Source organism: Pseudorasbora parva, chromosome 13 (assembly GCF_024679245.1).
Source record: "Pseudorasbora parva isolate DD20220531a chromosome 13, ASM2467924v1, whole genome shotgun sequence".
Classification (NCBI taxonomy): domain Eukaryota; kingdom Metazoa; phylum Chordata; class Actinopteri; order Cypriniformes; family Gobionidae; genus Pseudorasbora; species Pseudorasbora parva.
This window is the reverse complement of record NC_090184.1, coordinates 25,251,165-25,273,693: the sequence shown is the minus strand read 5'-3', so window position 1 is coordinate 25,273,693 and position 22,529 is coordinate 25,251,165. Positions and strand designations below refer to the sequence as shown.

Here is a 22,529-nt window from a genome sequence, read left to right as displayed (position 1 = left end):
GTAACCTACACTACACTCAAATGGCGAAAGGCCCGTAGATGACACTGGTAACGAGTTATGAGCGTACTCAACCATAGAGAGTTGTTGGCTCCAGGATGAAGGATTCTTGGATACCAAACATCGCAACACTCTTTCCAGATCCTGATTGGCTCTCTCAGTCTGACCGTTGCTTTGGGGGTGATAACCCGAAGACAGACTAACCGTGGCTCCTAGTAATTTACAAAACTCCTGCCAAAATTTGGACACGAATTGGGAACCTCTGTCGGAGACCACGTCCATCGGGAGGCCATGTAACCGAAAGACGTGGTCTACTACAGATACCGCTGTCTCCTTGGCTGAGGGTAATTTGGGCAAGGGAATGAAATGTGCTGCCTTCGAGAATCGGTCCACGACGGTCAAAACGACCGTCTTGCCCTGGGAGGGCGGGAGGGCGGTAACAAAATCTAGAGCGATGTGGGACCAGGGTCTCGAAGGAACAGACAACGGCTGAAGTAACCCATGAGGAGGTTGGTTAGATGTCTTACCAACCGCACAGACCGAGCAAGCCAAAACAAAACTGTGAATGTCGCGAGCCATAAGTGGCCACCAAAATCGTTGCTTTATTAAACTGCTAGTGCGGTTTACCCCTGGATGACAAGCAATGTTGGAGCAGTGACCCCATTTGAGGACCTCGGATCTTAACCCCTCCGGAACGAACAAACGACTCGGTGGGCCGCCGGGCGGGGGCGTTACCCCTTCTAAGGCCACTTTGACCTTCGATTCGATCTCCCATGTGAGTGTAGAGATAACTATCTTCTCTGGCAAAATACACTCGGGAGTAACCGGGCGTTCGGAAGCATCAAAAATACGAGATAAAGAGTCGGGTTTGATGTTTTTAGACCCGGGGCGGTACGAGAGAACAAAGTCAAAACGTCCGAAAAAAAGTGCCCACCGAGCCTGCCTGGAGTTGAGTCTTTTAGCAGATCTAATATATTCAAGGTTCTTATGATCCGTCCATACAATAAAAGGTACCCCCGACCCTTCAAGCCAATGACGCCACTCCTCCAACGCTAACTTGACGGCCAACAACTCTCTGTTACCAATGTCATAATTGCGTTCGGCAGGAGAAAGACGATGGGACAAAAACGCGCACGGGTGCATCTTGTCATCTGAGGGAGAGCGCTGTGAAAGAACCGCTCCTACCCCCACCTCTGACGCGTCGACCTCTACCACGAACTGACGTGTTGAATCAGGGGCGACTAAGATGGGAGCCGAAACAAAGCGGCTTTTAAGTTTGGCGAATACAGCCTCGGCTGTATCGGACCACCTGAACGTCGTTCGGGGAGAGGTCAAGGCAGTCAGAGGTGCGGCTAGTTGGCTGAAATTGCGAATAAAACGCCGATAGAAATTGGCGAACCCCAGAAACCTCTGTAGGGCCTTACGGGAATCTGGACTTGGCCAATCCATCACAGCCTTAACCTTGTCGGGATCCATGCGCATTCCCTCCGATGACACGATGTACCCTAAAAAAGGAACAGACTGTGCATGAAAAGCGCATTTCTCCGCCTTGACAAAAAGCCCATTCTCTAGCAACCTCTGAAGCACTTGTCTGACGTGTCGAACATGTTCCTGGAGAGACGAAGAAAAAATCAAAATGTCATCCAGGTAGACATATATGAATTGGTCAACCATGTCTCTCAACACATCATTGACGAGTGCCTGGAAAACCGCTGGGGAGTTGGAAAGGCCGAAAGGCATGACCAAATATTCAAAATGCCCCCTGGGGGTGTTAAATGCGGTTTTCCATTCATCCCCCTCCCTGATGCGAACCAAATGATAAGCGTTACGTAAGTCCAACTTCGTGAAGACGGATGCTCCCTGTAACCTCTCGAAAGCTGAAGACATCAACGGCAAAGGATAGGTATTCTTTACCGTGATGTTATTCAGCCCTCGGTAATCAATGCAAGGTCGCAGGGAACCATCCTTCTTCCCCACGAAGAAGAACCCCGCCCCCGCTGGAGAAGAGGAAGGGCGGATGAATTTGGAGGCTAGAGAATCAGAAATATATTTCTCCATGGCCTCCCTCTCTGGAATAGAAAGAGAGTATAGTTTGCCCTTAGGCGGAGACTTACCTGGGAGTAAATCTATAGCACAGTCATAGGGACGATGCGGAGGAAGAGAAGCAGCTCGGGACTTACTGAACACTTCCTTCAGGTCGAGGTACTCCGGAGGCACGTTAGACAGATTCACCGTCTCACTCTGAAAAACAGAACGAGACACAGACGAACAAGCAGACACCAAACAAGACTCATAACATTTATCACTCCACGCAGACACAGAGTTTTGTCCCCAGTCAACCCTTGGATTGTGTAACTCCAGCCAAGGGTGACCGAGGACAATGGGAGCCAAAGGGGAGTCCAGGATGAAAAATGAAATGCGTTCAGTGTGGTTGCCGGAAGTGATCAGTGTGAGTGGTTCAGTGGTGAATGAAATGTCAGGGAGAACTTGTCCGTTAAGTGCGTTGACAGAAATGGTGTTCTTGAGTGCAATGGTGGTTATGTTGAGTTTATGAACCAGGGCAGAGTCAATGAAGTTACCTTCCGCTCCCGAGTCGAGAAGGGCAAGGCTGGAATAATCCTGAGCTGCCCACAGCAATCTCACCGGGAGGAGAGTGGAGGATGAGGTCTTTTCCACGGAGATCCCGCCCGACAGTAGCCTTCTTTTTACCGCCGGGCGTGGTCTTTTACCGGGCAGGAGTCTAGCAGGTGTCCGTTCCCGCCGCAGTACAGGCAAAGACCACGGGATCTCCGTCTCGCCTTCTCCTCCCGGGAGAGCCGAGCTCGACCCACCTGCATGGGCTCCGGGTCGAAGGTGTGGCTGACCGCATCCGTAGTGCTGGCCTGAGGGCATTCGACGCTCCCAAGCTGAGGCTCCATCCTGGACCTCAGCCGACTCAGACGAGCGTCCACCCTCAACGCAATATCGATGAGACCGTCAATCTTCTCCGGAAGGTCGATGGTAAAGATCTCCTTCTGGATGCGGTCAGCCAGCCCATGCAGGAACATGTCCCACTGTGCCTCCTCGTTCCACTTGCACTCGGCGGCCAGGGTGCGGAACTCGATGGAATAATCCGAGACCGAGCGGTTACCTTGACGGAGCTCTGCGAGTTGACGTGCCGCTTCTCTTCCGGTCACCGCTCGGTCAAACACCCTTCTCATCTCCGCCACCAGCGTCTGGAACGAGGAGCAGCAAGGATGTTGATTCTCCCACACCGCCGTTCCCCAAAGTGCGGCTCGTCCGGAGAGCAGGGTGAGGACGAATGCCACCTTGGATCTCTCCGTGTTGAAAGTCTGCGGTTGAAGAGCGAAAAACAAGGAACACTTGGTAAGGAAGGCTCTGCAAAAATTGCTCTCACCGGCATAACTCTCGGGGGTAGGCAGACGTGGTTCCGGTTGCCGCGATGCGGATGGTGTGTAGGGAATCGGCGGTGGGTCGGGCACAGTGGGACCGACGAGTTGTTGCATCTGTTGGGTCAGCTCGGCCACCCGTGCCACCAAGGTGTGTACTGCCTTTCCTGTGGCAGTTAAGTTCGCCTCCTGCTGGTCCAGTCTCTCGTTGCTGCTTGTCAGTAGGGCGTTGATACTCGCTGAATCCATGGTTGGTCAGAGCGTTCTGTAACGGATTCACAGAGGCAGGATTCAAAAGCAAGTAATTAGTTTATTTGACGGATAGTGTCACAGAAGTCAAAACTCAGAACACTGAAGAAGTCCGGATAAGACAGAGCAGTGAGAGAGGCTCTGTTGGCGACACGGGCAGGCTGTGAGCAGCTGTGACTCGGGAGGTCGGTACAGGTAATCCGGGAAGGGATCCAGCGTTTCACGGAAGGGGGAAACGACAACCAACACGGAGACACAAGGGGAAACATCCAACAACGCTCTGACAAAGACAAGAGAGAAACAGAGAGACTAAATAGGGTGAAGGTGATGAGTTGCAGCTGGTGCAGGTGATCAGCCACAGGTGTGTGATGAGCCAATCCCAGGCTCCGCCCTCACCTACATTCAACACGCACCCAAGAGTGAGACAGGGAATCCATGAACCGTGACAGAAGGTCTCCCATCCAGTTACTGAGCATGCTAGCCCTGCTTAGATTTAGTGGGCAACCAGGCTTGGGCTACAGGGTGATATGGCGGTGGCATACAAATGCAGTTAAGTATCTAAAACATAAGCTTGATATTAAGTCTTCTTTTAGTGCCTTGTGATTGAAGGGTTACCTACAGTAAAGACTCTTTCATGTGATGCTTTTCCTGAAAGTTTCTTTTTTTTCTTTTCTCTGAAATCTCTGTCACACAGAGAGTATCACCTTCAAAACCCCCCACCTTAATTCCTCCCGGTTCCCTAGCCTCAGTCCCATCTTTCAGGGATGCTTTGATCCTGCGTTCTCAACGCCTCCCCGCTCCGGTGGAAATGGTTTGATGTAGGGAAAGGCCGCCTGCGCAGAGGGATGAGTGTGCAGCAACTCTTCCTCTGTGAAATACATCTTTTATTTAGCACAGCCCTGAGACAGCACTTCTGCCTCGCCACACCGCAGTGATAAATGTTCTACACCGGTTTCTGCTGCCACCCACTCCTGAGCTCTGTTAGCACACATGCTAATGCATTCCTGTGCTAGTTCACGGTCATCACAGTAATGTAGAAGGTGAAAACAAAACGGTTGATATTGCCAGGCATTAGGGAGTTTATTTTCAGTCTGATACCAAGTACTATCACTGATATCAATTCTGATTTTATTTATTTTTTTATAAATGGAAAGATTTTGTGATTTTTAATGGAATAATTATTGTACAGGTAATTATATTTGAAAGTCAACATTCAATAGACCTTCAAATTATAAAAATATGTTTTAATAACAACAATTATGGAGCATGTATAACAATGTGTCAAACATATTTTAATAAATGTCAGTTTGCTTGATCATTGTTTGTGTCATGACCTCTGGCAAGTACCTCTCTCTGTTTGAATGAGCACTGTGACTGTGTCCATTCAGCATTTCTGCTCACATTCAGTTGAGCTAAAGGAGAAATAGTTAATATCCTACATTACTATTTCCTAACAAAGTTTGTTCGCTACAGAGGTTATAGATTAAAATGGCTCATCTGAATTCTGCCGAAGGCTTTCAGAATGTGTGTGCTACCCTCTCACATATGTTACGCTAGGGGTGTAACGGTACAGTTTGCTCACGGTCCGATTTGTATCATGGTTTTAGGTTCACTGTTCCGGTACGGTTCTGTATTTACTATGTTCAGGGAAAAAAGGACTACTGTCAATTTTTTTTTGAGAAAATAAGAACAGATAAATTAAATACAAGCAGCAGCACAAATAAACACTATTGAGCAAAGATACTAATAAAATAAACAATGCTTTTCAGGTTTTTCAGGTAGGTCTAACATGAGTAATCAAATGTAAAATAATTGCATATTTCACTGTTTAAATTAAAGATTAATCCTTATTAAACTTACACAAGCTATTCAATCAAGAGCAGTGGGGGATGTCCTTATCTTTTATTTGACATTAAACAGACATCAGTAAAGGCTACTGCCCCTTTAAGACCTAATGCAAGGATATGCATCATCTGTCTCGACTGTATGTCTGCTTGGATACTCATCAAGATGGACATGTTGACATACTTTTTGTGTGAGTTTGTCCGTTCAAGCACAAGACATGAAAGATAACTCAGTATTTGTGCGCTGTGAGATGTTTGCACACTCTCGGATAAGTGCACAGAGATAAACCTTCTTACAGAGCATGCGAGTCCTCATTTGCGTCTTCTGGCACAACACGCGGGTGATGACGGAGAAATGACTTCATATTCGAACATACGTCAGCACTTGCATGCATGAACAGTTTACAAAAAGAGTAAACTTGCCAAAGTTTTTCTTTTATTATCGCTGTTGTAATGTATCACTGAGAAGCCAGCACGTGTATCCATCGACAGAAACATACATAAAGCATTATTTTCAAGTTAACCCATATTAAAGATGCATCATCAGATGTGAGATGAACTGCGGGGCAAGTGCACCTTTTACACGGCACCCCTGCTTACGTCAGACATCACCCCGGTTGGGAAACCCTGGTATAAACCCAGCTCCCAACCCAACTTTGAGAATAGATTAATGGTGTTATATTTTTTATCGCCCGATACGAGTCTCACGTTAATGCAGCATGTTAACGCCAATAACGGCCACCCTCTAGAAATATTATTACAATTTAATATTTTAAATCCTAATTTTATTTCTGTGGTTCAAAACTGATTTTACAGCAGCCATTATTTCAGTTTTTAGTGTCATGATCATTCAGAAGTCATTGGGTGTTTCTCAAATGGAAGGCTGCATCCTACGAAGGCTGCATATCTCGGCCTCCACGTCATCCAAAATCACTGAAGGCCATCTCAGTTTGAAGGATCCTTGGAAGCCAGCCTTTATTTCACATCTTTCATTCGGCCTGTTTTAAAGGATGTATCCTTTGCAGCCTTAAATCACCCACAATCCTTTGCACACATTTAAATTCACAAAAATAAACTGATGGAAAACAAGTCGGTACTGAGCTTGTGTGGGTTTATTTTGAAATTTAAGACAAAAATAATGTTTTCGGATGTGAAAGCATATATGTTATATTTTGTTTTGCTGTAAATTGATCACTAACATTAAACTGACAATAATGTAAGTTCCTGGGAGGATGCAGATGGCTGTCATTCACTGTATTGCTTTAATAGAAAGCCAATTATTATAAAGATTTGTAAAATATTTTTCCAAAATTTAAAAAACTTTTTTTTTTTTTTTTTTTTTTTTTAATTCAACAAAAAAATTTGCTTAGTATTTTTGTTGTTTGTAGTCCAAACATCTAAAAATTAATTGTCTTGGTTTGGGAAAAAAAAACCTATAAATTAAGAGAGGTTTAGCTTAAAATAAGCCAATAATAATATGGCATAAAATAGGCCAAAAAAACAAGACAATCATTTTTACATTTTTACTTGTCTAGTAAATTTTTCTTAATGCAAGAATTTTTAGATATTTTGGCTAAAAACAAGACAAAAATACTTGCAGTGCATGAGCACTTACTAGACTGTGTCATTCTAGTGTTTAATTGCTGAGTAGGATACAAGCTTCAGAAGGACTGGAATGGAAAGGTCTCAGTAGGATGCAGCCCTAATTTTTAGAATTTTTTTTCTTCCTGTTTAATATTTTTGTCGAAACTGTGATCCTTTTTTTTCAGGATTCTTTGTTGAATAGAAAGTTATCTTCAGTCAACTCTAGTCATATCAGTAGCCAACAATTTTCACATGGAGCAGGTCCCCTCATGGAGGCAGCCATTTTGAGATCACATGAGACAGGACAGGAAACAGGAGATTAGTACTGCTTGCTTTATTACGAAACCTGCAGATGATTGATTGCATTTCTACAATTGCATCAAAAACTAAAACATTTTTTAGGTGTGAGTATAAATCCAAAACAATTACAAAATGTCTTCCTGCACCTTTAAGGAATCATTTGTTTGAATGTAGACTGGCTCAGAAGGTTAACAGATTGCATCAGGGAGTCATCGAAAATGAATGTTGTTTAAATGATATTGTCTGTTGTTGTTTAGATATCCGGGGCATAGAGAACTTCCTGGACCAGACATCTCAGCAGGGGATGGATGTGTCTCTACAGAAGGTGGAATCCAATATTAACATGATGATCACTGGAATGTTCCGCACCATGAGGGTGGAAGAACTGCATCGCTACAGGGACACACTGAGGCGTGCTGTGCTGTTCATGAGCCCCGCCACTGCAAAGGCCTTCATTACTGAGGTACATTTTCACACACACACACGTTTGTTTTTGTGAAATGTGGGGACATTCCATAGGCATAATGGTATTTATACTGTACAAACCGTATTTTCTATTCCCCTACACTGCTCCTACCCCTAAACCTACCCATCACAGGAAACTGCACAGTTTATTTTCTCAACAAAAAAACTCATTTATAACCCTTTTGAAAAAATGGGGACATGGGGAATGTCCTCATAAGTCACCCTCTCCTTGTAATACAATGTCATACCCATGTCATTATACACATTTGCGTCCTGATATGTCACAAACACACACACATGCAAGCAAGCAAGCATGAATACATATTGCGCTCCAGCACCGAAAATGTTCACACGTACGTTCATACAAACGGTTCCCTTTACACTAATAGATTTCTTTGCATTGCACAAATGCAAGTAGTGGCCCTCAAATCCAGCCAGCAGGCATTTAACGCAAGGCCTTTAATCTTTCAGTCCAACTGGCATTTAACTAGTTCACATTATGTTGATCTGTGAGGCTCACAGCTCAAGGCTGGATATGATGTCATAGTAAATTGAATATTTTCAGTGCTTTTACAGCAGATACAATACAGTATGTGTCAATATATTCACTGTAGCACATTTATTTATTTATTTTACTATAATGCAAATCTTTAGCGTGTTCCTTTCTTCCTATGGGTCATCGTAATTCGTTCTGATTGAAAAATGTCACTTGTTTAAATTGGCAATATTTGTAAAGAAGCCATTAAATGGCTTTGCTCGCGCTCTCTGATAACTCTCTCTGGGAATTAAACCATGAAGTATTGCTTAATCTCACATGCTATTCTCATTCGCCTTTAATTAAAAATATCCTGTGAAAAGCAATCAAAATCCAATTTTGGTTGAACGTGGAATAGGACAGGAACCATCAGTAGTGGTTGAGACTGCAGGCAGCTGTAATGACTCTTGGTTCTGGGGATGATAAGTTGATCAGGGAAGCTCAGAGTCTTAAAGATACACACTTCAGCCTGGGAATCATCACAGGAAATTTAAAACGCCTTATTGTTTTTGTTATTGGATTTGACTGGGAAAAAAAAATATTCTCAACGTGCGCATGGCTAATTTGATGGGACAACGTATTTTGCAGGAATACAGGTCCTTCTCAAAAAATTAGCATATTGTGATAAAGTTCATTATTTTCCATAATGTAATGATAAAAATTAAACTTTCATATATTTTAGATTCATTGCACACCAACTGAAATATTGAAAGTTTAATTTTTATCATTACTGGAAAGCACCTTATTGCATATGCTTATAATATATTGGAAAAAGGATATATATATATGTATTTTTTTTTTTTTTCTTCGTTTTATTACATTACTGTTAAATGTAGTTTACCATTGTCAGTATTTAATTTGGGCTTTGATTACATGCAGTGTGTGTTTTCAGGTCTTCAAGCACCACAGCAGGGAAGACCATTAAACATCTGTTGTGAGCGTTCATTACCAGGTCTTGAAACTGAGGCTGCAGCGTGCTGGTTTGTACAGGAACTGTCACATAAAGGCAGCATATCTGGCTTATCTAAGCCTTTTGTCTGCCCTATAAAGCTGATTTAAATGCCAGTTCATTGTTCAAGAGACATTCTGTGTATAGTTAGAGACAAATTGCTCCGATTAGAAGTCATGTTTCAGCATGCAGCTGCTTCTCAGGTGTTTTATGGTCAATTGTGAACATATTTTACTAGGGCTGGTATTTAATAACGACAAAATAAAGAATTGTGATAGTTGCGGAGCAGTGGGAATGTGCTCTGCCACATGCAGTTCATTTGAAACAACCTTCAGAAGTTTCTCAAAAATGTTGTCTTTGTGTAAGTATTCAGTGTGCAATACTGTAGTTTGATAAGTCACATTATTGAAATAAATGATGCTCTTCTATTCTTATTGTAGAAGTCTTTTACAAGCAGAGACTTTAATGCGTGTGAATCTTTGCATTATGTGCGCTGCCCACAGAGCCCTATTAAATATTCTATGGCAGAGACATTTGCCAAGATTGATGTTCATTGAAGAGACTCTAACATGCAATTTTGAGTCCTGCCCAGACACTCTATGAGAGCATTGTGAACTCTGTGCGTTTTGGTGGGGGAAAAGTTGATTGTTTATTTGACATTGGGTAAAAATTGTAATAATGTAGTTTTGTTAGTTTCGGTCTATACCTTCAACGTTGTTGCATATATTCAACAATTTGGCAATGCCACTCTTAACTTGCTATCAAATGTAGTAAATCATTTCTGGATCCTACCCAATAGTGACAAAGAGAAGGCTCAAATGTGTCCAATAGCGTGTGTACTGCCTGTCAGAGCAAGTCTGGGAGCGAAGTGAAGAAGTCAGATTTCAAATGGTGTTTCTTGGGTGAAGGGTCCCAGGCAAGGCATTTAACAGGTAGAGATCATCCTCACAGTAGACAGACAGAAGACATGATGGAGGATGTCAGTGAGGCAAGAGGTGAGGACATGGCTCGACCAGCCGCCTGTCTGTGTGATGTGTATGGTGAAAAGTCAGAGACAGATGTCCATCACACTTGTGCTGACAAGCTGTCAGAGTATGGAGGGAAACCGTCCACTCCAATAGACAATTAAGGTATATTGTTTTGTTGAAACATGATTGCCTTGTCTATCCATTTCATTATTTTTATATTTTTCATGGTAAAAGTCAAGTTTGATAATGCAGTTTGTCAAAATTTTACTGTCGATGCCATAGCAAAGAAATGCAACATCGCCATTTGCAAATATTGTCATAATCAGCCTCCAGAAAATGGTCTTGCATACTGACACTGGTCTGACGTGTGCAAGATTTCAGCATAACCAGCTTTTCAGATTATTGTACATTTTTAAATAAATGAATATTGCAGTCCTGTTGTTCCGTGTAACTGACAAAAATCAGCACATTAGTTCCAGAATCCTTCCTTTCGCTACCACAGCAAAATATTTATTCATTTATTTACATTCGAAGCTGTCAGGATGAAGCAGCTGCTGTTTCCCATCAGCCCCGTGGTTTATGCATGATTCACAGGCCTCAGTAACTCGTTAACGTCTGTGGTCACTTCGGCTCAAGGTTACAGTGGTGAGTGATGGCTCTGTCCTCTCTCTCTCACACATACACACATACACATGCACGGGCACATGCAAACAGACAATCAGGCGTGTTTAGAAAATTCTCTCTAACCACCACCCAAGGTCACGCTCACAGAGGCAGACAAACACAGCGGGTGAACTCCGCCGGCACTCGCTGTGACCTTAAGAGCTCTGATTGGATAAGAGGTAAACATCGACAAATGGGAAATTGGAGCATCTGCGTGAGCCACACCAGAAAAAAAGTCACAAAATAAAGACAGACATTACAGAAGCGTGGCAAGATAACACATGACTAAAAGGGTGAGGTTCATATCTTTGAAGGTTAAACAGACAAGAGGCAATGATTGCTTCCTCTTCAACAGTCGCTTATGATAAAGTTATGTCATTAAAATGCCTCCCGATAGAGTCGGCAAGCTTCTTTTTTCATTTACATGAGAGTTTATACTTGAGGTGTTCATTCAAGGTGACAATTTGGATGTAGACACTCCGCTGAGCTCTTATGGTGATTGACATATGAGAAACTTTTCTGCTGCTCAGACAAATCTTTTCCACAGCAGCAGGAAACGGAGAGGCCTTTTCAAATACATTATTTAAAATGGAGGACAGGAGATGATGACTACTCAGATTCATTGTATGTTTTATAGCCGACCTGACATCATTGGTGCCTGTGCCGTGGTGACAGACAAGGGGAGTCTTACCAGGTACAAAGAGCCTTTGTGATGAATCATAATGAGCAGTGCTGCCCCTTTGCCATAGAAATTAACGAAGATTTATTGTGTGTGACAGCATGGTTTTCTATATCCATAAAATCATATGTGACGATATAATTATGAGAATCCTCATAGGAAAGGAAAATCTCTTTAATATCTTAGTTGATTAACCTAAGTTTGATGTTTCCCTCTCTTTTTCTCTTTCTCAGTAAGTAATCAGGATTGTGTGCTATGTTGAATTGAATTGAGAATGACTTTTAAGGTCAAAAGCATTTTTTTTTTTGTCTTGACAAAGTTTCCATTGTTTTACGGTGTCATCTAAATTGCCAAAAGTTTTGGGACACCTGCCTTTACATGCACATGAACTTAAATGACATCCTATTCTTATGCCGTATAGGGTTTAATATAGAGTTGGCCCACCCTGTGTAGCTATAACATCTTCAACATCAAGGAAGGCATCAATTTATGGACCTTGTTTTCTACACTAGTGTGCAGTCATGTTAGAACAGGAAGGGGCCATCCACAAACTGTTCCCACAAAATTGGGAGCATGAAATCGTCCAAAATGACTTGGTATGCTGAAGAATTAAGATTTCCATTCACTAGATTATAGAGTCGGGGCCAAGCCCAACCCCTGAAAAAAAAAAAAAAAACCTCCACCAAACTTTGCACAATGCACAATGCCTTCAGGCAAGTACCGTTCTTCTGGCAACTGCTAAACCCAGACTCGTCCATCAGATTGCCAGACAGAGAAGTGTGATTATTTACTCCAGAGAGCATGTCTCTACTGCTCTAGAGTCCAGTGGTGGTGTGCTTTACACTACTGCTTTCGACACTGTGATTAAGTGTCATTGTAAGGCTTAGATGTAGCTGCTTGGCCATGGAAACCCATTCCATGATGCTCTCTATGCACTGTTCGTGAGCTAATGTGAAGGTCACGTGAAGTTTGAAAGTCTGTACCTATTAACGCTGCATAAAGTTGCCAATTTCTGCACACTGTGTGCCCCAGCATGCTTTGACCCCGATCTGTGATTTTTATATAACCTACCACTAGCTTTTGTTCTCAATTGTGTCCACTTTGTTATAATACTCCTAACAGTTGACCGTGGAATATTTACTACATGAAAATGGAAATTACATGAATGGACTTATTGAACAGGTGGCAACCTATCAAGGTTGTACCACACTTGAATTCACTGAGCTCCTGAGAGTGACACATTCTTTTAAAAATGATTGTAGAAGCAGTCTGTATGCCTAGGTGCTTGATTTTATGCACCTATGGCCATGGAAGTGATTGGAACACCTGAATGCAATGATTTGTAAGGGTTTCCTAATACATTTGGCATTATAATGTAGTATATATGTTTAAATGTTCAGAACAATCATATTTTATAAACTATTTTTTGTCAGAATAAAATTACTTAATTTCCCAAAATACATTATTATTATTTTAAATAGAGTGCCCCAGGAATTGTGTTTTTGTAGGCCACCCTGGTTCCCTCGACAGAAAGCCAATACGATTTTTAGATTTTAATGTCCCTTACAACTAGAGGATGGATACCCGACCCGAGCCTGACGGGTTCCGACGGTACCCGACGGGTCGGGCCGGGTTCAGACAGATATTTAGAAATGACGTTCAGGTTCGGGTCGGGCTCGCGTCACGTCAGCTCGATAAGGCATTGAACCTTTTAAATTTAAAACTGCTTATTATGCAAGTAGCCAATGGGCCTGTTTAATTTGAAGCAATGGTTTGTTTTTGTGATTAAAATAAATGTAAAATATTACCCTAACATCCGTCTTCCTGCATGCGGAAATTTGTTTATGTCACGGTGACAACAACGCGCAACACGTGCGTGCATATTGCCCGCGGCATCCTTGTCATTCCAGTGAGCACAACTTCAGCGCTGCTGGCAGCAGGACAGCCTTGAAGCCATCCACAGTTGATGCAATCCTTTTTCTGCATAACCTCGATTAGCCTAAACTTTGATGGATAGATTATGTAAATAGATCCCATGTTGCAGTTTAGGAACCACACAGTTTGAGAAAATTGGTAAGATGACTTTAATTTCAATAAGCATTTCATTTGTGTTACGTTAATGTTTTGTTCTGTTTGCTTGGGCCATTTTTAGCAGACCTTTGTTCATTTAATTTCAGTTGGCTATTTGATTGGGCTCTTTGTAACATTTGATGCCCCATGCGCGTGCTGATGCACTCGTCTGTAAATATTTCAGAATGCCTTCCTACAGTTGCTTAATAAAAGCGGGTTTTCCACACAAACAAACGTACGTGTCATTAGTATATGAGGAAAAAAAATAGATTTTAACTGTCGGGCTCGGGTCAGGCTCGGACATAAATATTTTAATGCCTGTCGGGCTCGGGTTGGGTTCAGTTACTGCTCTGTCGGACGCAGGCCGGGCTCGGACAGAAAAATGCGGCCCGATCCGCACTCTACTGACAACCTCTGCAAACATTTTAGCCACTTGTTAGAAACCACCTTTTTCATAATACAAGCTTAAAATGCTTGAATAATACATGTGAAAACAAGACCTCATTTTAGGCATTTAACCAAAAATCCATAAAAAAAAACTAGGGATGCACCGATACCATTTTTCCAGAACCAATCCGATCCGATATTAAAAATGTTGAGTATCGGTCGATACCGATACTAAACCGATCCGATACCAATGCAGTTTTGTCTATGTAGAATTTCTAAGCCTTAGTGTGTAGAATTGAATAAATTAGATTAGTGAATAATACAGCAGCAAAAGTTATAAAATCACAAGTGCACAATAATCACTGCATGAAAAGTGGGATTTTCGTCAGTAAGCGGCACTGTAGATTGTCGTGGAAGATCAGGTTTACGACTGTACACGGCAGTTTGCAGGCGACACCGAAAACTGCCGTGAATTGTCAGAAATTGACGTGGGCCTTGCTTGGCAGTTGTCCCCCCCAAGACCCCCCTTCCCTTAACTCCAGGGGAGGCTTTAACATGTAAATGAACATGCTGTGAGCTATACAAATGCAAATCAGGGTAGCAGGAGTTTTAACCCATGTGACATTTAAAAGGTATTAACTTCCTTCTAAGAAAATCTCTTAGATAGATCAGGCTCAGTATAGCCTAATTGTAAAATCTTAAACTTAAGCTTGAATTTATATATTTGATGAAAGTATTCTAGATTATTTATTGTGTGTCATTTGCAATCAGTCCCCGTGAATTCAGTGCGACTCGCAATTTTGACCAATCACCGCAACTTTTACCAATCATTGCGGTCTCCTGCTAATAAGCGGCGTCATACATCAGCAAACTTTATATATCATATATCATTGCCTGTCAAACTTAACGTGTTAACGCAAATTAATTTTAACGGCACTACACATATATATATATATATATATATATATATATATATATATATATGTGTATGTGTGTGTGTGTGTATATATATATATGTGTATGTGTGTGTGTGTGTATATATATATATATGTGTATGTGTGTGTGTGTGTATATATATATATATATATATATATATATATATATATATATATATATATATATATATATATATATATATATATATATATATATATATATATGTATATATATATATATATATATACATACAGGGGTTGACATTAACTTGCTCACCGGCCACCGTGGCTAGTGGTTTTCCAAAGTTACTAGCCACTCAGCATTTTCACTGGCCACAATTTTGCTGTTTGGAAATTACATTGTATATGTTTAAAGTTGATTTTGGCATATATAAATTACTTGATTTTGAATCATTTTACTTTATTTAGAAGATTTAAAACCCTTTCAAACTTTCAAATGCAGAATGACCCCCCAAATCTTGTATATCAGCTGGGATGTGCAGGTGGGCAAGGGGTGGGCAATATAATAGATTATAATAGAATATAATAGGCTAATATGAGAAAGGTAATATGACAGGCTATGAGTTATTTTAGTTAGGATATATATATATATATAATTTAAAAAATACCCTTAGCAAATTACAAAAACAATAGTTATTAAAAATAAAATGAAAATTCCGATACTAATACTACACAATGTAATTTATTGAATGTAATTGTCATTGGATACGACTTTCATCGAAAAGAATGTAACAAAATGTAGGCGTGGTCTGTGTTGTGAAATGAAACCACATTAAAAATTCCCTTAAACTGCGTTTGAAACATACAGCAAAGCAGCGACAGAGGAAAACACAGAGCCTGATATTATGCAAACATTTACCAATAATGTGGAAAGCGTTTTAAATCTGTTCAGTGGAAAATCCGCTGTGACGAATCTGTCCTCGTCTAACATCTGCTGTAAATCCAGGTAAAACTAGCTGCGTGCACGCGCCCGTCCCCAGATAACATGATCCCCAGTTGATCCGTAACACCGGCGGGAAGAAACAGCTGAATGCAATCAGTGGGCTATCTCGTCAGCTTGCTCAGTTTGCTGCCGATTTTAACGAGCAGTTAACTTTAGTAATCTCCAGGTTGCTGTCCATAGACGATAGGTTGTTTGCTTTGGAGTCGAAAAACTGTGTGGAAGATACTAACTTTAAGAAGAGAAGACGAGTGCCTAAGAGAAGACCAGTCCTAAGATTGCGGTAAGACTGTTATCTAAGCTAAAGTAACCTAAAGTAAAGCTTTTTAAGTAGCACAAGCTGAAATTAGCCTTGTTTTATAAAAGTGTTTTCTTTTTCTGGTCATTTTACAGGAAGCAGCACGCCGTCTTCACAACTTCGTCATAACACTCATTTAATTGTTTTCCAGCTGCATGTAAGACATAGAGACAGTACGCAGGAGGTACAAACATCCAGTTCTTGCATCGCACGCAGAAGCTGTGAAGAGTTCAGCTCGGAGTCGATTGAGAAGAAAGAGGGTAAGATTTATTAGATTAGATCCGTTTTTGGTCAGTGTGACTATTTTTCAGGTGCATTTTACGCAGTACATCGCGCAATACTGATTGTCTTTATTGTTTGTTTTTACAGCTGCTACAAGCAAGAAAGAGTGTGTTAGCTGAGGATGAGGTGGGCCTTTGGAAGTGCGCTACCATAGACCTGATGTCTGATGAGGAAGACGGCATCGTTCGCGCGGTGTCTGGATGGACTGTTCGACCAGCCAGGAGCTCGCCGAGCTCTGTGCCACGCTGCAATCGAGATTAGAGGCGATTCCAAAGAACAGGGCAACGCACGACAGACGTCTGAAAAATGGACTTAAAACAGACAGAATGGCGCTAGTTACCTACAGCTCTGAAGCGGAAAACAGAGACTTCATGGTGCTGTAGGATTTGGGGCTTCTCGTGAGCTTCCTATTGTTGTGTGGGCAGATTTCAAACGTTTTGCATTTGGTTTTGTGTTTGTTCTAATAAAGCTCTTTCTTTGAATAAACTGCACGTCCCTGGCATATTTTCCTTTCCTCAATAAATGAATGTCCTTGATGGTTATAATAGCGTAGTCCATAGGATAACAATGACATGAATATAAAACATAATAGCATATCACATGAATATGAATATATACAATTAAAAAATAATATGCAAATCATAATTTTATATATATATGTGTGTAAAATTATTATAATTTGGGGGTTTAAATTTATTAATTTATTACCCAGGTTGACCAATAGTAACAGATCTGCCAACCAATCACGAGTGATATTTCTTGTTTCAATGTAGTAGTTTCAACCAATACTGAGTGAGGAAATTCAAGCCATTCCGGCAAGGCGCCGCCCAGAGCTGCTATTCATATGCTAATTAGAGCCATTAGCGCCGGCGCCAGCATGCCTCCGCAAGCTCCACATACGTCATGGTTCGTTTCCGTCAATATGTGGCACAGACGAACGCGACGTTCACAGGCTGTAAACTGACGTTAATTGTCGAAAATCAGGGAGATTTCCGGCCGTTTACGGGGACGAAAATCCCACTTTTCATGCAGTGAATTGTATAAAATCTAAACATTTAGTTGGGAAAAAATAAAGGAAACCACAAAAGTGAATAACTGTAGCTGTAAATCTGGTCAAATATGTTACACAAAATATATTCATGAAAAACAAGTAAATATAGTTATAGAAATAGGGCCTATATACTAAGAAATTGCATTTATTTTAAATGTATAGTGCATATTTTAATGAGGCAGCAACATATAGATAGAGCAGAACAAGAAAGGCTATTAATAAGGCGTTCATAGCGCAACAGTAGCATAATACAGAGCGGCACAAAGCGCTTATGCGCATCCCGTGCGCAGGATGATGCGCTTGAAGCAACACGGAGTCACATGCTCACAGCCACAGTCATATGGGCCTTTCACACCGAATGCGGAATGCGCTGCGCTTGCCGCGAGGTTCAGCACAGCCCTTCAGATGCGCTTCACTGGCCAGCGCAAAGTAGGCGGAGTTTTCAAAACTTATTGCGTGAGTTCTATATGTCTATTTCTATTCATTCAATCAGCAGCAAATATGTATCTGTCCCGTGCTAAAAAGCGAGCGATAGCAATAACCCTTCTAGTAAGAAGAAGAAGAAGAGAGAGAGCAGCAAGGAAGAAGAGGTATATATATACACACACACACAAACACAGTGTGGAAACAAGGCATATAAATAAGTCATATATATAAATATATCAATATATAATTATCATTATTATGTGCCTTGTTTGCACATTGTTTGTGTGTGTATATGTGTGTATTATATTATAATAATATTGTACTGACACGCACAGTACAAGATGTTCATCCATTTTGATTTCCGTTCTCGTTTCGATGTACCGTTTCTATTGGCCGCGCGGGTAATCGTCACAGAGCGCAGCGGCAAAAGTTAAAATATTTTGAACTTTGACCGCGGCATGCGCGCAAGCTTGTCAAGGGTGCTCTCCGCTGCCTGTGTGCTTTGGTCGGCGCAACAACAAACCGTCCTTGCGCGGCGCAAGCCATTGAAATGAATGGATTTCTTAGCGCAGCTGCGCCTTTGCCGCATTCGGTGTGAAAGGCCCAATGGACGCTCACAGCGTGCCGTGCTCCGTCCGCATCGAGAAGTTTAAAACAAGATATAGACGCGTAGTATATCTATGCAGTATTCTTATAAGCCGTTTATTTTAACAGTTTAACATTTCAGTTACTGTGTGTGAAAAACAATATAATAACTAGTCCAGTGTTGTGATCTAACTGACACCCGGAAGAAAGTAACACTGTTTACAGCAATAAACGCCAGCAGATAGCCATTTTTTTGAGAAACCATAATGTTAGAGCGTTATCTACAGATCAAGCATAATAACAAAAACAATAATTAATCTTGGAAAGTTTCATCATGTTGAGTGTCGTAACCGAACGCGACAGTTTAAAGCTGAATGGAGAGTGACAGCCGCAGTGGAGGGAAGCATTGACGTGAACTAATCTGTACTCGCATTAAACTATGGAATGGCTTCAGAACACTTATAATATAGTGCACGAATCGTTGATGCTTTATAAGGTTTTTGTGCCTTTTGTGGGGCGCTGGGGTTTAACAATAACACAGAATATTATGCGCACAGTATCGAATGTGGATCGGTCCTGTCTGTCCGATACCCGATCCGGCAAATAATGGCAGATCGGAGCCGATACCGATCCAGAGTATCGGATCGGTGCATCCCTAAAAAAAACAGTATGGGTTCAGTATGGTGAAACAAAAATGCTAACACATTTCTTGGTTTTAGGACTCATTCCTGCAACACTTTATTGAAATTCAGTGAATTTGTATAGTGTGAACACTTTGTAAATGGTAGTAAAGGAGAAATATTTTTTTAACATTGAGATTTTTTTTAACACATTTTAGCTTAAATGGAACGTAATTTAGAACTCCATTAAATCTCCTAAGCCTTGAAAGAATGATTCAAATTTTCATCATCATCATATGATACATGTCTATCATAGTCTGTTTATTTAACTCAATACTTTGTTGTTGTGGCAAAAAAAGAACGTTCTTTGCATAATGCTGAAACATCAGTAAATCTTCCAGTGCTCTGTGAGAAAAGGCATCCTCGCGTGATCACCGGGCCACGGCGGTGGCTGATCTGGATGTTACGAGTGGAGATGATTCTTGGAGATGGGGTGAAGGGAGGCACTGATTGACGTGTCAGCTTTTTTACCAGGGGGATGGCCACGGCTGTCAGTTGGCCAGCAGTTAAGCCCGCGTGATTATTTACAACTCCTGCGCTGCTGTTGCTCGCCACATCCTCCGAGCCGCTCTAATACATTACATGGCCAATTACGCCACACTGGCCATTTTCTCATCTCAATCAAATTATCTCTACATTGTATTTAATTTCAGTCGCAAAGAGCTCAGACGTTTTTACATGGGTCTGTGGAAACAATATATCACCCTGGGAGTCCTGTTGAATGGGCAAACAGGCTGCCATAAAGCAGTCTTTGGAAAATAGATAACACAGCTAGTGCTGGCTTTTTCGATTAAAGTGGAATGAAGGATGAAGAATGAAATTACTCGCGCTAGTATTTCTCCTTAATTCATGCACTTTACTTAAATGGGAAGCTCACTACTAAGACGTCTGTGGTGGCGAGAGGAGAAGTGCATTGTAAATTCATAAATTTTCCTTTGACTTAGATGGAACTGTTGCAGACCTTTTTTCGACAGAATGACGAAAGATGTATTTACATACATATTTATTTTTGCATGGGCAACAGCATTGAGCATGGCATTGATTGTTATTGATTCACCGGGATGTTATGGATTAATAGAATTCTAACGATTATTACTGCCATCAGCAAATTTCAGTTCACAGATGGAGAGCCTGTGCTCCTTCAAACCGAAAAATGTCCTGCCTCGTTTTGGAATTTGCATTGGATTTACTTGTAGTTTTGTGCCTGTTGCCTTGGGACTTTCTTATTTCAATGTCATGTATTTTCATTTATTTTTTTGCTATTAATGCTGCAAGTCTCCCAAATAGGAATTTGATGAATAGTGACACAAACATGGCATGTGCTGATAAGCTTACAGTGGCTGGATTACTCCCATAATCCTCTTCTAGCTCGTGGTCCCATTACCCACTGCACAAAGACTTGTGCAGGGGTCACACACCAGGTCACGATTGCATTGTCACCACCCATCATAGTTTGCTTCTGTCACCATCGGTCAGGTGCAAATAGCACTTTGTTGGAGTGTTAGATGATATCTGGGGACCTCCCTCTTGTGGCAGATTGCTGGATGTTAGATTAATGCGGCTTTGTCGGGAGGAGAGAGACGACATGCTGGCAGCAAGTGCTCTGGTGTGAGTCCGCGGGGACTGGACCGAACTATTGCACTTATAAAGGGAGCTCTCGATTATTCAAAGTGCTGTTTTTTGAGCAGTGCAAGTGTGCTTGGATGTTACACAGGGAATAATGAGACCAGACCAGCATCTGATTTTATGGAGTTGAACACGTGATGGCATTTTGGGATGTGGGATAACTGAGAGTCAACCACTTTTTAGCACCTAATGAGAAATTGAGCCTTAAACAGATTTTTTTCCCTTATAAATGGCTGTTCTTTGAGATCTAACATCCATAAAGCAACATTCAGGCTCATAAAACTTGAAGTACTGTATTATTAGCACAGTACTGACAAGAGTGCTGATAAAGGGGAGTTAAGACAATGTTTGGATATTTAACTAAACTTCCCCTGTGTTTTCTCTTCCCACCAAGAGTGAAATTACAACCTTAGCACCTCTATCAGGGCCCTGCAGCAGATAATGTGTAGAGGACCAGAAAAGGTTTCTTGTAAATCAACAATGTTTTTGTTTACAACAGCATCTTAGTGCCATGTTAAAATGAGTGAACATAAAAAGATTTTAATAAATGTATACATTTTTAATGAAAACCATAATGAGAAAAATCCAAAATAAACATTTTACAAGTCTTCGTAACATTTTAAGTAGTTATATATATATATATATACTACATATATAACTACTTTATTTATATACTACATATATAACTACTTTATATATATATATATATATATATATATATATATATATATATATATATATATATATATATATATATATATATATGTGATAACTGGATAAAGTTCATTATTTTCCATAATGTAATGATAAAAAATAAACTTTCATATATTTTAGATTCATTGCACACCAACTGAAATATTTCAGGTCTTTTCAGATCTCAAAAAATTAGCATATTTCATCCGACCAATAAAAGAAAAGTGTTTTTAATACAAAAAAGTCAACCTTCAAATAATTATGTTCAGTTATGCACTCAATACTTGGTCGAGAATCCTTTTGCAGAAATGACTGCTTCAATGCGGGGTGCCATGGAGTCAATCAGCCTGTGGCACTGCTGAGGTGTTATGGAGGCCCAGGATGTTTCGATAGCGGCCTTAAGCTCATCCAGAGTGTTGGGTCTTGCGTCTCTCAACTTTCTCTTCACAATATCCCACAGATTCTCTATGGGGTTCTGGTCAGGAGAGTTGGCAGGCCAAATTGAGCACAGTAATACCATGGTCAGTAAACCATTTGCCAGTGGTTTTGGCACTGTGAGCAGGTGCCAGGTCGTACTGAAAAACGGAATCTTCATCTCCATAAAGCTTTTCAGCAGATGGAAGCATGAAGTGCTCCAAAATCTCCTGATAGCTAGCTGCATTGACCCTGCCCTTGATAAAACACAGTGGACCAACACCAGCAGCTGACATGGCACCCCAGACCATCACTGACTGTGGGTACTTGACACTGGACTTCAGGCATTTTGGCATTTCCTTCTCCCCAGTCTTCCTTCAGACTCTGGCACCTTGATTTCCGAATGACATGCAAAATTTGCTTTCATCTGAAAAAAGTACTGTGGACCACTGAGCAACAGTCCAGTGCTGCCCAAGCCCAAAGTGGTTTGACCTGGGGA

General features: G+C 41.2%; 1 protein-coding gene and 1 long non-coding RNA gene across 7 annotated transcripts in view; both read left to right on the top strand.

Annotated features, from left to right (window-relative positions):
- The window catches only part of grid2 (glutamate receptor, ionotropic, delta 2), a 577,686-nt gene that overhangs the window by 329,920 nt on the left and 225,237 nt on the right, over nt 1–22,529 (top strand). For all 5 annotated transcript variants that reach the window (XR_010897547.1, XR_010897548.1, XM_067413614.1 and 2 more), the window contains one exon: nt 7,621–7,826. Coding sequence is in view for 3 of the 5 variants with exons in the window: in XM_067413614.1 (XP_067269715.1) it covers nt 7,621–7,826 (206 nt within the window). In the remaining 2 variants the exon portion in view is untranslated. The remainder of the gene's footprint in view (nt 1–7,620; nt 7,827–22,529) is intronic.
- LOC137038166 (uncharacterized) lies at nt 15,846–16,987 on the top strand. 2 transcript variants are annotated; one of them, XR_010897403.1, is made up of 3 exons: nt 15,846–16,258; nt 16,369–16,533; nt 16,643–16,987. It is a non-coding gene; the product is annotated as an uncharacterized lncRNA (long non-coding RNA). The 2 variants fall into 2 exon arrangements; XR_010897404.1 differs by having other exon boundaries at nt 15,850–16,258; nt 16,425–16,533; nt 16,643–16,983.